General features: G+C 47.6%; 1 protein-coding gene across 1 annotated transcript in view; it reads right to left on the bottom strand.

Moving 5' to 3' along the window:
- TDRD9 (tudor domain containing 9) overlaps positions 1–14,837 on the bottom strand; it is a 393,320-nt gene that overhangs the window by 125,865 nt on the left and 252,618 nt on the right. Inside the window, exon 17 of the mRNA XM_073609957.1 lies at positions 14,673–14,835. Coding sequence (XP_073466058.1) covers positions 14,673–14,835 — 163 coding nt within the window. The remainder of the gene's footprint in view (positions 1–14,672; positions 14,836–14,837) is intronic.

The following is a 14,837-nucleotide window of genomic DNA, read 5'->3' on the forward strand; positions in this document are numbered from 1 at the left end:
TGAGATCATAAAACCTTAAGGCTACTTTCACACTCAGGCGTTGGAGACGTCAGCGGTAAAGTACCGCTATACCGTCGTTTTAGCGGCACTATTTGGCCGATTTGAACCCTCGCTAGCGGCCGAAAAAGGGTTAAAACTGCCTACAAAGCGCCGCTTTGCCAGCGGTGCTGCCATTGATTTGTGTACACCGCTCCTACAGCACTGCAAAGATGCTGCTTGCAGGACTTTAACATCCTGCAAGAGCACCGCTCCAGTGTGAAAGCACTGGGGCTTTCACACTGGAGTGAGAGGAGAGGCTCTTCGCAGGCGCTATAGCGCTTGTAGAGCACCTCAGTGTGAAAGCAGCCTTTGGCCACAATTCTGCCCGGGATTTCAAATCACTGCAAATCGGCGTTCTTTTCAATGGCACTCAAATGGTGGAGCGAATGTCGCCTGATGAACTCGTAATTTAATTGCACAAACAGAATCGAACGCCTATCACCCAAAAGAAATTCCAGAACTTCTTTTGGGCGACAGGCGTCTCGTGATTCTGTTTGCGTGTATGAAAAACAAAAAATGTAATGCAACATTCAAAAAAAGCCAAAACACAAACCAAGCATTAACATATTGAATATAGGATTCAAATATTGCTTAGCTCCGATAGATTCTTCGCGTTTTAACAGATCTTCAGAAGCCCATGTTAACGATTAGCATGATGAAACCCATAGTTCTCATTGTATTAAAACAATAGATTCACTGGAATCCTATAGGCATGAAGGGGGGGGGGGGGGGCTCTCAAAAGATGCTAGAAAGCCCCCAATGGTCATCCATAATCTAATTAGATGGACATGTCAATTAGCAGATAAAGGCACACCACTATCTAGGATTCAAGCAGAGCAAAGAAGGCTGGGGGCTTATTCACATCCTATAGTCAAACCATTCTATGTGTTTGGGGAATGGGCATCCAAAAAGTAGAAGGGGTCAGATGGCGAGGAAATAATTTTCAAATTATCTTTCCCTTCACAGAGTTCCAGGAGTCAATATTTGAACCCTATATTCAATATTGTATTGTCTGGTTTGTGTTCTGGCATTTATTGAATGTTATAATGAAATGTAAGGGTTTTTTTTTATATGCGCAGTGTTTTTATGGCATCTATTAGGTTTCCTCTAAATGTCATTGGCTACTACCACTGATGTTTGCATAAGGTAAGCATGTCGCACGCCGTTTTAGTGAGGAACCGAGTTGCTCACACTCACCTGCAGGTCAAAGTTCCAGCACTGAAATCTGACCAAGCCAGATGGAGCCTGATGTTGCTGGCTTCAAGTCCTTGAGGGAGAGATTGTCCAATAAAACCCACAAAGTCTAAAATCTTCATGGGAGATAAGGGATTCCCATAGTGAGGATGTCAGATAAATACACTATGACAAGAAAAGACAATGTTACACACAAGTATCAGGTGTACATGGGTACAAGGTGAGGGACAGTCAAGGCTGGTCCCTGCTGACCAAGTAGGTAAAGGGTTCCTGTGAATAAGGAGGATGCTGAGGGGTACAAGGGAAATGTCTCAAAAAAAGAGAGGGATTGCCCAGATGGAGCATAGTCCCAGAGCCAGAACTGGGACTAAAGCAAAGGGGCCAGGGGTGAGCTGAACCAAAGGAGCCAGAAAGGTGGATTAACCTGTAGAGCCAGAAAGGTAGATTCAGGTAATAAGGGAGTAGCTTAAGAGAATGCGAAAGCCCTGTGAGCCAAAAGGGGTACACACTGCACCAGATTAAATTTTCCAAGGACAAAAAGATGGGAATTCAGTAAGTGGCAAGTCAATAATTCAATTTTCTTATTCCACAGTAAACAGGATAACTACCATGGAATGTCAAAAAGCAGCATAACTGATGGGTGTGAAACAACAATGCCAACGGGTCAACAAAAAGTTAAGAGGGTTTAAAAGACAGAGCAACTTGCAGCACCTTACGGGCAAAAATGGCCTGGGAGGAGATTAACATCCAACTGCTAGCATTTAAACCTGTGAAAGAAGCCCAGGTGGAAGCCTTGTAAAATCTGGCAAAAACATGCAACAGGGAGGAACCCCATCTTTCAGATCATAACTTGTTCGATCCACCTAGCAATGATGGAACAAAACGCAATAAGACCAGTACAGGAACCCTTGGGAAGTACAAAGATAGTGTCCGATTGCCCAAAAGACAGTAGCTGAGAGGTAGTCTTTCACAACTAGTTTCAAAAAAGAAATTCACTTGGAATATTTTGGCGCATGACAAAAAAATGAAAAGGATAATGTTCTGTTGAGGGGGCAAGGAAGAGAACAATTTGGGGTGGGAGGAAGCCTTAGGCCTAGAGAAAATCTCACACTTAGAATAGGCTCTGTGCAAGATAAAGCAAGTAACTCGAGGTCAGACAAAGGAATGGCCCCACAAGCCTAGTTTGCACAAGTGCGATTTCAGACGTTTTAGAGTCACACAGAATTACATGACAATAGAAACCACATTGTTTTCAATGTTGCCTGTTCACATCAATGCAACAGAGTGTGCCACAATTTTGGAAAAGGCTCCTCTGCTACTTTTGAACAATTCCAAGTTTGTGCCCCACAGAATATGCAAACCAAGTCGCACTACCTCATTGCGCTACAAATAAGATTAACCACTACACATCCGCGCTATGGCCGAATGACGGCCACAGCGTGGACCTGAATTCCCGGGAGGCCGTCATATGACGGCCTCCCCTGGGCACACAGCCGGCAGGGCGCGCGCCGAGCGCGCTGTGATCACAGAGTCACTGAGACTCGGGTGATCACCGATCTAAGGAAGGGACCGGTTCCGGCCCCTTACCATGTGATCAGCTGTCAGCCAACAGCAGCTGATCACATGGTGTAAACAAAAGATCGGTAATCTTTTGTTTTTCTACTCACGCTGACAGACGTGAGGGACATCGGTCCCCAAGTGGAAGAGGCACATCTGCCTCATCAGTGCCATCATAATAGTGCCAGCTGACAGTGCCCACAGTGCCACCTATCAATACCAACAAGTGCCACCAATCAATGCCCACAAGTGCCACCAATCAATGCCCACCTGTAATGCCAATCAGTGCCACCTGGCAGTGCTGCCCATCACTGCCACCCATCAGTGCCCATCACTGCCACCCATCAGTGCCCATCACTGCCACCCATCAGTGCCCATCACTGCCACCCACCAGTGCCCATCACTGCCACCCATCAGTGCCCATCACTGCCACCCATCAGTGCCCATCACTGCCGCCTATCAGTGCCCATCACTGCCGCCTATCAGTGCCCATCACTGCCGCCTATCAGTGCCCATCACTGCCGCCTCATCAGAGTACATCAATGAAGGAGAGGAATGACCCGGTTTAAATTTTTTATAACAAAATATAAAAAAATAAATTTTTTTTTTTTTTTAATTCAGTTTTTTACATTTTTTTTTAACAAAAAGTAAAAACCGCAGAGGTGATCAAATACCACCAAAAGAAAGCTCTATTTGTGGTGAAAAAAATTATAAAAATTTCATTTGGGTACAGTGTTATATGACCGCGCAATTGTCATTCAAAGTGCGTCAGCGCTGAAAGCTGGTCTGGATAGGAGGGGGGTTTAAGTGCCCTGTAAGCAAGTGGTTAAATCTCAGCTGTAGTAGTGTGAATTTAGCCTTCTTTGTAAAAACAAGAGGCCTCCGGGGGGATGGTCTAGTTCTGGTCCAAGATGGCTGCGTGAACCCAGAGCTCCGGCACTCAAGGCACTTTTTTCTATTTGGCCAGAACACTGACTCCATGATGGGAAAGACCAAGAGAAGTGCATCAGCAGCTCGCTCTTAGAGGAACACAGCTCAATCGCAACATTCTGAAGCTGTTCCAGTTTCAAAACACAGACTCCCATGCTGCGTCACAAGCCTCGGAGCACAGCTCTCTCAGCAGCCTTTCTACATCTTCACCCGTCTCCATAGCCCACTGCAAAAGGAGTTTCTGGCTCACACTCTGGGAAGTCTCCCAGCCTTGCAGACCTTCATAGAGTGGCGCTGAATGTAAAAAAAATACACGGCTATATATCTGACTTGAATGCGTATAGTGTTATTGCTATGTGGCTACGAATCAGTGGAACTCGCTACAACGGTGCACAGGACGGTCATTACTCAAGTACAGGTTACCAAGACTTATCTTTAACATCGCATCGACCTCCACTGACACATAAAACCTTGACAATAGGGATCGGAGGCAGAATTTAAAAGGTTTGTCCTCCTATTTAATGCCTATGGAATGCCTCCTTCTGATGACTCTGGAAAGCTCCCCCTTCAATATAGCTAGTGTGAAGAGAGAAATCTTCAGCTTCCTCCAACACTGCTTCTATGTCCTCTATTACTCGTATATCGCTTCATCTAGAACAGGCACATCAGGGTCCAATGGCCGAGGAATAGTAGAAGAGGCAGAGCGTTTTTGAGCTCTGGAAAAAGATGGTTGAATGAAGGCCATAATCCTTTCAGAAAAATTGCGACATTGATGCAATGAAAAATCTGCTTTTGTCAAACAGAACGCTTTTTACTTGCCTAAAAGAGCTAGAATCAGATGCTGAAACTGGCATTAAGACCGGTTTCCTGCTCTGGTGTAAGGCATGCATCATCCCTTTCATCTCGTCTCCAACACAGCATACCAGCTACAAGTGAGGGTATTTCCCTGTGGGGTACTCAGAGTAGTGTGGGAGAAAGTGTAACTGCCAGGATTACGAGATAACTCAGTTGTGGAGCTTCCTGTAATAAATCCTCATGGTGAAAGGTCAAGAGGAACCCACCGAGTACCTTCTGCTCTAGGCAGAAGTGCCCTTAAAGCGTGTGGCCAGTGCTGTGATGTAACACCTGGTCATTCATCAGGGACTGAACAATGAGTGGTTGAATTTTTGTGCCAGGTTTGAAACATTTGCACACAAAAGGGTGAACATTTCCCAAACATAGCTCTATAATACACAGTAACAATCTAATCTATTGTACAGGGTGACCCTGACTTACCTGTTCACGATTCTGAACTCTATATAAGCTCCACTGTGATGGACCATGGCCCTGGATTTGTATAGAACCCTGCAGTTAACTCAACTAGTTGCACCAAGTGCCAAGGTGAGCGACCCATGCAAGATCCAGTGCTCAAATCATCATTAAAGGCCGACGACACGGTGTGGGATCTGGGTACAGCTCCCAAAAGGTTTTAACAAAGTTGCATTCATCCAGATAAACTACTTCAATAAGCAGTGACTGAAGTATTCTTTAGGAAAATAATAAAGGGAGTTAAAGGAGTTGTAAAGGCAGAAGTTTTTTTATCTTAATGCGTTCTAAGCATTAAGATAAAAAAACCTTGTGTGTAGCAGCCTCCCCAGCATCTCTTAATTACCTACCTGAGCTCCTCCTCTCTCCAGTGATGTCCTCTATCCCCTCAGCCATCCAGTACACTCCTTCTGATTGGCTGACAAAGAGCAGCAGCGCTATTGGCTACCATGGCTATCAAAGTCAGTAAGCCAATAAGGGGAGAAGGGGGGCGGGGCCAGGTCGGGGCTCCGCGTTTAAATGGATACATGGCACTCTGACTCAGCTTGGGTGACGTTTGTAGCAAGCTGCTGGCTGAGGGGCACTCAGAGGGAGGGACTAGGAGCAGTAAAGAGGGACCCGAGAAAACCAACTACACAGAGGAGGAAAGTATAACGTGTTAATTTTTTTTAAACAAGCCTTTACAATCACTTTAAAGTAGTGAAGCGTGACACGTGGAGTGGGGTAAGGTTACAGAGAAGGTACCCCAAGGGGGCATATCCTCAAAAGCTTGCCAGTGTCCAAATCACCTGAATGTACAATGCTATAACCCATTGTATATTAATAAGCTGATTTTTGTGTGCTGTACAATTAGGATAATTTACTTTTGCTGTAAATACACTTTAACCACTTTAAGACCAGGCCTCTTTTTTTAGATGTGGTGTTTACAAGTTAAAAACAGTTTTTTTTTTTATAGAAAATTACTTAGAACCCCCAAACATTATACATTTTTTTCCTAACATCCTAGAGAATAAAATGGCGGTCGTTGCAATACTTTCTCTCACACTGTATTTGCACAGCAGTCTTACAAGCGCACTTTTTTTGAAAAAACAAAACAAAAAAAAAAAACACTTTTTTGAATTAAAAAATAAGACAATAGTAAAGTCAGCCCATTTTTTTTTATATTGTGAAAGATAATGTTACGCCGAGTAAATTGATACCCAACAGGTCATGCTTCAAAATTGCGCCCGCTTGTGGAATGGCGACAAACTTTTACCCTTAAAAATCTCCATAGGCGACATTTAAAAAATTCTACCGGTTGCATGTTTTGCGTTACAGAAGAGGTCTAGAATTATTGCTCTCGCTCTACCGATCGCGGCGATACCTCACGTGTGTCCTTTTCATATGCGGGCGCTACTCACGTATGCGTTCGCTTCTGCGCGCGAGCTCGGCGGGACTGGGCGCGTTTTAAATTTTATTTTTTTCTTATTTTACCTTTTACTTTTTATTTTTACACGGTTTAAAAAAAAAAAAAAATAAAAATTTTAAAAAGTGTCACTTTTATTCCTATTATAAGGAATGTAAACATCCCTTGTAATAGAAAAAAAAGCATGACAGGACCTCTTAAATATGAGATCTGGGGTCAAAAAGACCTCAGATCTCATATTTACACTAAAATGCAATAAAATTAAAATAATTTTTTGTCATTTAAAAAAAATAAACAAAATAAATCGGCCCTTTAAGAGCTATGGGCGGAAGTGACGTTTTGTCGTCGCTTCCTCCCTGCAGTGTCATGGAGACGGGTGGGGGCCATCTTCCCCTCACTCGTCTCCATGTCAGCCCAGGGGACAGACGCGATCGCCTCTGCTGATGGCTCCGGTAAGCAGCGCAGGGCACCGGATCGCGGCGGGGGCCCCTCTCCCGCCTCCGATAAAAGTGATCTTGCGGCAAATCTGCCGCAGAGACCACTTTTATCTTGTACCGGACCGCCGGTCGAATACGGGGATACCGGGGTTATGGCAGCTAGCTGCTGCCATAACAACGATATCCGCCCCCAAAGTAGGGACGTACATCGGCGTGCGGTGGTCCGAAAGTGGTTAAGTCTACCCTCGGCCTGAATTTTGTATTGGTCATTTTAAAGCATATTCAGCCTCCCTGGGCAATAGGTAACTTCGGGACATACAAGTCAAGCCTATGATTAATAAGAAATGTTGATATTTTCATTTAAACTTCAGCTTTGCAGCGAGAGACTTTGATATGTATTTTTTTATGATGGCACACTTTGCCAATTTCTTAATCTTTCTTATCCCAAATACAATTTTAAAGCCCAGTACACAAAGGCAGTGTTTTCTTTCTTCAACCCAGCGGGCTAATCAAAAAGAAGAAGAAAAAAAATGAAGGCGCTTGTTTTACTATGTGATGTTAGTACAGCTATCTCCCCGCTGAGCTATTGTGTTTTGACAGGGGGACTGACCTGTCACAACCCCCCCGTTGCCAGCACACGCCCAGCCATTGGCCGTGAGCGCTGATCAGATGCTGGTTTTCCAGCATGCTCATTAGACAGAATCCGGAGGTTAGGCCGACTTCTATCTAACAGGCTGCTGTACAAACTGTCCATATCTATATGCGTATAGTAACTTAAGAGTCCAACATGTGCAATTTCACACAAAAGTGTTGCAAAGTTTCCGTCACCAGGAGAGGGAGTTCACACTGACCCTTACCCAAAACGGTGGACCACTTAAAAGAAGTCAAAAGCGCTTGTGTATGTATAATCTCAACTCTCCATCCGAGTAAGAAGATGAACTGCTCTAATCAGATCCACAGCGGATGGAATCATACAGCACAAATGTGTGGAAATAGGCATAAAGAAAACCCCTTTGAGCAGTATTATGGACCAGGGCAATGTATTTAAAAGACGACAGTCAGAATACTCACAGCATAAGCGCTGCACTTATGTTATATTGCGGTTTGTTTTCTCTACCAGGAAAACTGTGATAGCAGCTGTGCTTTAAATATTTGTGTGAATTCATGTTTAGCATGTGTGATTAGTGTTTTTTTACTGCTGTACAAACTGTCTGAATGTCGGACAGTTTCTGCTGATCCGGCTGATATTCAGCCCATTTGTGTCAGCCTTACAGTGGTAGGTGGGTATAGTTACTTGTTATGTGGCAACAGAACACATTTGAAAGTAAGTTGTACAGTAAAGTCAAGTATACTGGGTAAATCTAAGAAGCAAAATTAACGCACTGTGATATCCTAAAATAAATTTTAAACTTGCAAAAAATAGGATTTTTGTACTCACAGTAAAATCCTTTTCTCTGGAGTTCATTAACGGACACAGCTCCATTCTCTTGACCGTAGGGTTATACCTTCCTCCTTTCAGGAAAGACTAGGCAGAACATGCATTGCATGTGAAAAAAACAGAACTATACAGTTCCGCCCAAGGAGCGGTCCCTCTGATATAACACCTCAGTCTGCCTCCTGCAGCTCAGTACGTCAACAAGCAGTATAACGTAATCAAAAGGAGGGGTGGGTGCTGTGTCCATCAATGACCTCCAGAGAAAAGGATTTTACAGTGAGTACAAAAATCCTATTTTCTCTTTCTTTCATTGACGGACACAGCTCCATTCTCTTGACCGTAGGGACGTCCCCAAGCAGCGTCATAACGAAGGGTGGGAACAGCAAAACAGAACTTCACCCACAACCAGAAGTGCTCCTCAAACGGAGGAGTTACCCTGTGAATCAACCGCAGTAGAATCTGCGGGCGACAAACGCATCAAACTGCATGGACAACAACATGAACTTTGTCCAACAAAAGAAAAGAAAGTAAATTGCAACATTACACGGCCGCCTGCAAAACTTTGCGGCCAAAGCAAGCATCCAAAGATGCGCTTACATCAACTTTGTAGAACTTGGTAAAGGTGTGAACGGATGACCAAGTCGCCACCTTACACACTTGGGAAACTGACGCTTGATGTCGGAAAGCCCCAAGAAGTCCCAATTGCTCTAGTGGAATGGGCTGTGACAGGAAAGGGGGGCACCTGCCCCTTCAAGGCGTAAGCCTGGACCACGATCTGTCTGATCCACCTGGAAATGGTAGACGAGACCGCTAGCCCTTTTTTCGGACCAGCCACCGAAACAAACAGTGAATCTGACTTCCGGAAGGGAGCCGGGGCAGACAGATATACTCTTAGAGCCCGGACCACGTCCAGGGAATGGAGGGCCACCTCTTTAGGATGTGTCGGCTTAGGACACAGAGATGGTAACAAAATGTCTTCATTAAGGTGGGAGGCCGAAACCACCTTCGGCAAAAAAAAAGAAGGCTGTGGACGCAACACCACCTTATGCCAGTGGATAATCAGATAGGCCAACTTGCAAGAAAAGGCCGCCAGCTCTGAAACCCTCCTGGCAGATGTAATTAGCACTAAAAAGACCACTTTCTGAGACAGGTTCAACAAGGGAATTTCCCTGATGTTCTCAAACGGCGGTTTCTGAAGTGCCGACAGCACCAGGTTCAGATCCCACGGAGGTAGAGGTGGACGCAGCGGAGGAACTACATGCCGAACCCCTTGCACAAAAGTGCGTAACAACGAGTGAGACGCCAGGGGTCGTTGGAAAAAAACAGCAAAAGCTGAAATCTGTCCCTTAACGGTGCTCAAGGCCAACTTCTGGTCCACTCCTCGCTGTAAGAACAGCAGGACTCTAGCCACCGAATAAGTACATGGGTGCCACCCAATCAACTCACACATGGAGATATAAGCATTAGATATACGATGATATATCTTCCGGGAAGTATATTTCCTTGCCCTCAGCATAGTGGAAATGACCGAGTCCGACAGACCTCGGTTCCTTAGCACCTGGCTTTCAACAACCACGCCATTAAAGTAAGCGACAGTAAAGCAGGATAAAGTATCGGACCTTGCGATAGGAGGTCCTCCCGCACTGGCAACCGCCAAGGAGCATCCGCCACCAGGCGTATCAGGTCGGAGCAGACGTGGTAACCGTTTGAGCGGAGGAAAGGCGTAAATCAGCTGGTACTGCTCCCGTGGAGCCACCAACGCGTCTGACGCGTCCGCCCAAGGATCTCTTGTCCTGGACACGAACCTCGGCACCTTTGGATTGAGCCGAGAGGCCAGAAGGTCTACATCTGGTGTGCCCCACTGCAGGCAAAAGAAGCCTGAACACCTCCAGATGCACAGCCCATTCTCCTGGGTCCAGCATCTGACGACTTAGATAGTCCGCCTGCCAGTTTACTACTCCCGTGATGTATATGGCCGACAGGGCCGGTACATGTCGCTCTGCCCACCGAAGGATGTGAGCGACCTCCCGTGCTGCAGCCGAGCTTCTTGTTCCTCCTTAATGGAAGACATGCCACCGCCGTGGCGTTGTCTGACTGGCTCCTGATCGGATGTCCTTGTCCGTTGCGGGCTACCCCATTCCTTGTCTCATTGACCATGTGGAGAGGCATAGCCTGATCGCTCGAAGCTTAAGCACATTGATCGGTAACTGGGATTTCTCCCTCGACTACCCTGAGGCCCTGTGTCGATTGTACTCCCAATACACCACCCCAGCCGGTCAGGCTGGCGTCCGTTGTGATCACCGTCCAATGGAGAGGTAGGAAAGATTTCACGGACCGAATGGCCAGAGATCTCTGCCACCAGAGAAGAGAGTCCCTGACTAACTGGCTCTGTCGATCCCGGGATAGCGGAAATTTGTCCCAATTTGACAATATCTCCCACTGCAAGACTGGTGTGAGTTGGGGGGCGTACTGTACCGCCTCAAAGGAAGCCACCATAAGGCCCAGAACCCGCATGCAGAAACGCGACGACCACCTGCGGCTCCTCAACCGCTTCACCGCGGTCTTGAGAGAGTCTGCAGCTTGTCTGAAGGGAGAAACACTCACTTCCACGGAGTCCAGCAGTAAGCCTAGGTACTCCAGACGTTGAGTCGGCACTAGCACCGATGTCTTGAGGTTCATCACCCACCCAAACTCTTGCAGAGTGTGCATGGTGATCGCCACATCCTCCCTTAATTCTGGGGCGGAAGCTGCTCTCAGAAGGAGATCGTCTAGGTAACCCACAATTGCGATCCCACGATGTCGCAACAACGCCAAAATTGGAGCCAATACCTTGGTAAAGACTTGGGGTGCTGAAGCCAGACCAAAAGGGAGAGCCATAAACTGGTAGTGGTCTTCCCCTACTGCAAATCGCAGAAACCTCTGATGCCTGAGGCATATGGGTATGTGCAGGTACGCGTCCTGGATATCCAGAGAGGCCAGAGAGTCCCCCTGATGGAGTGCAGCGACGGAGCGAACTGATTCCATTCTGAACCTCTGTACTTTCACAAAGCAATTGAGGGCTTTTAGGTCCAGGATTGGACGTACCCCTTACTTTTTGGGGATTACAAACAGATTGGAATAAAATTTCCGTTTCAGGAACAGGCACCATCACCCTGCAGCTGAGCAGGTCCCTTACTGCCCCAAACAGGGCCTCCCGGCGAGCCGGGAGTAAGGGTATGCTGGAGGGAAAAATTCTGTTTGGTGGCCAAGAGAAACTATCTTGTAGCCTAATGAAATCAGTTCGCAGACTCATTTGTCGGACAGCCGAGAGGCCCACCAAACTGCAAACTCCCGAAGGCGACCCCCCACCCTTGTGTTGGGCGGGGGCAAACCTTCATGCGGTAGCACTTTTGCTCGCCGGCTTGCTAGGCCAGGGATGCTTTTGTCCCTCAGTAGTCACCCTCTCGGACTGGGAACATTTACCTGAGGTCCCGGGCAGACGAAAAAGCCTCTTTTGAGCAGAAAAAGAGGACCCTTGCCTGCGGCGTGGCTCCTTACCCTTCCTGGACTGTGGTAGCAAAGTGCTCTTCGCACCCTTGACATTCTTAATAATGTCATCTAGCGAGGCTCCAAAAAGCCGTTCACCAAGAAAAGGCAAATCCGTCAGGGCTTTTTTTTTTTTTTTTTTTTTTTTTTAGATGCCTGGTCCGCAGACCAGCATTTCAGCCATATCAAGCACTGCAGCACCACTGCTGATACTGATGCTCTGGAAAGCAAGGGAAGTGTATCCAGGGCCGCATCACAGACATACTTAAGGCCTTGCACCAATTGGTCTGCTAGTTCCACGCAGACAGGAGCAGACTGCTGTTTCTCCAATTCACGGTGCAATAGTTTCGCCCATTCAGTAAGGGTCTGCGACACTAATGCCGTGGCCAGTGGCCAGTACTGGTCATAGCGCTGACCCCGCTACCGTAAAGATGGATCGAGCCACTGCCTCGGCCCTCCTGTCGGTAGGATCCTTAAATGCAAAAGTCCCTTCTACCAGGATCGTGGTTACTTTGTTTAACCTGGACACTGGGGTTCCACAACCGGGGGAGCCGACCATTTCTTAAGAAGGCTCTCCTCAAAGGGGTAATGCACCGCCATTCGTTTTGGGACCGAAAAGGTCCGTTGCGGGCTACCCATTCCTAGTATATGAACTTATCAAAGCAAGTCAGATACAGAAACACCTTAGGTGTACGGGCTGGCTAACGGGACCCAAAAGGGACCGCCACCTCGGCAGAGGATCCAGCCGCATCCTGTATTTTCAGGGTATCACGCACAGCGGTGATAAGTGCTCCAACTAGCGCTTTTTCCTGCGCGGACCCATACACGAAATCATCCTCACTGTCCGATCGGTCCTGGTCAGCATCTTCTGATCAGAACAGGGGCCGCCAGTCACTGCGGGGCCTGAGTCTGGAGGACGAGGGGGGGGGGGTCTCGTCAGGGGCTGTTTCTTACCCCCTTGCGCCTGCACACCGTCTCCACTCTGGCAACGAACGATTCAAGGACCGCCGACAAAGCGTCCAAAGGCACCGCACTACTTGCAGGTGAGCCAGTTGCAATTGCAGGGAGATCTGGGGAAGAAATGCCAGGTTCTGACACCATGCTGACCCTTCCTGTCTGTCACCCTTGGAGACTTAGGACAAGGTGTATAGTCCCACCCCCTCCTAGCTGCTACAGACTGAGGGGTTCCCACCACAGGACTCACCACCCTGACCAAGAGTTGTGCCGTGCTGCTGCTGCTGGCTGTATCCTGTGAGAATGCACAGGTGTCCTGGAACGAAAACTGCACTGTTCTGAGCCCAGGGAACAGCGCTGTGTGGGGAAAAAGCGCGGCAGGCTACAAGAAAATGGCCGCGGGGCGTCCTGTACATAGGACAAAAAACAGGGAAAATGGCCCCGAGCTCCGGGAAAACAGACGCCACCCACCCACGCCGGCATCACAACTGTACACAGGGATGAACTTAGATAATGGCACCGAACAGCGCTATGGTGGCAGCACACAGAAGCCCACAGACACCCAGAAACAGTATCAGGGACACAGACAGCCAGCACAGCCCCCCACCAGAGATAACAGCCCCCCCCGGAGGACCCTTGCCCAGGTACACATACCGATAGTCTGCAGCATCCCCCACGGGGGGGGGGGGACAAAAAACAGGGACAGGGAGAGAAGAAAGGGAGAAGAGGGACCCCCCTAATCGACCTCCCAGGGAATGCCCAGCTGCTCAGTCCTGCCGAGACAGGAAGAGCTGTACTTACCCTCCGGACAAGCTGGGGACATCCCATCACAGACCCACAACCGAGCAGTACGGAGTGGCTGCAGGCCACGGCACACTGTGACAAAGACATCTGTAGTCTGGTCATATGTGTGCCCCGGAGCTTGGAGTTCACCGGCCACCCCTGGAGCCTGAGGGGCATGTCGTGGCCGACCCAGTGCGTAGCTAGGGCCTGCACACGCTCGATGGCCAGGCTGGGGAGACTACAAGGATCTATATTTATCCAGCCTGTTACCCAGCCGGCTGTTGATAGATCGCAGGATCTTAAAATCCTGCGCAAAAAGGCAAAATCCAGAAAAAACCCACAGGAACAATGGTCCAGATAGGGAGCCTAGGTCCTTCTCCTTTGCTAGGCAGAAAAAAAACTGAGCTGCAGGAGGCAGGCTGAGGGGTTATATCAGAGGGACCATCCCCTGGGCGGAACTGTACAATTCTGTTTTTTTTCACATGCAATGCATGTTCTGCCTAGTCTCTCCTGAAAGGAGGAAGATATAACCCTACTGTCAAGAGAATGGAGCTGTGTCCGTCAATGAACGAAAGAGAAATTGGGCTTAACCCCCTAGAAAAAAAAAATTAAAAAAAACAAACAGTAGTACCTTGGATTACGAGCATAATTTGTTCCAAAAGAATGCTTGTAATCCAAAGCACTTGTATATTAAACAGAGTTTCCCCATAGAAGTCAATGGAAACTCAGTGACTTCTATGGTATGCAGTAACGCATGTGGCCAGAGGTGGGGGGCGCTGGAAACCGCTCGTATGTACTTGGAAATACTCAGAAAGGCTCCGAAACTGAGTGTTTCCGAGTGCATCCAAGCAGCTCCGAATGTCACCGGTGCCCCGCACCTCTGACCAAATGTGGTACTGCACACTGCAGAGGTTTGAATCCTGCTCGTTTTGCGAGACACCGCTTGCAAACCGAGTCAGCATTTAGAAAAGAAAAATGCTCGTATTGCTAAATGCTCGTTAACCGCTTTACTCACAATCCGAGGTATTACTGTAATAGCACTACAAACAAGCAATATCAATCTGACAACAGCTTGAGGTAGCATCTTTAATCAAGCTTTAGCACGTACCAATAATAAGACACTCATCCAGACATCCAAAAACGTGGCCAAGGACAATGAGCTTTCCAAGTTGAAGATCAACAGGTAACTGGGCCAGAACTCTCCCCAAGTACGTGAGCTCACCATCATATGGGTTCTCTTCCTGCTTTCCACTGACTGCCAAAGCACCTACCT

The sequence above is a fragment of the Aquarana catesbeiana genome, linkage group LG13 (genome assembly GCF_042186555.1).
Source record: "Aquarana catesbeiana isolate 2022-GZ linkage group LG13, ASM4218655v1, whole genome shotgun sequence".
Taxonomy (NCBI): Eukaryota; Metazoa; Chordata; class Amphibia; order Anura; family Ranidae; genus Aquarana; species Aquarana catesbeiana.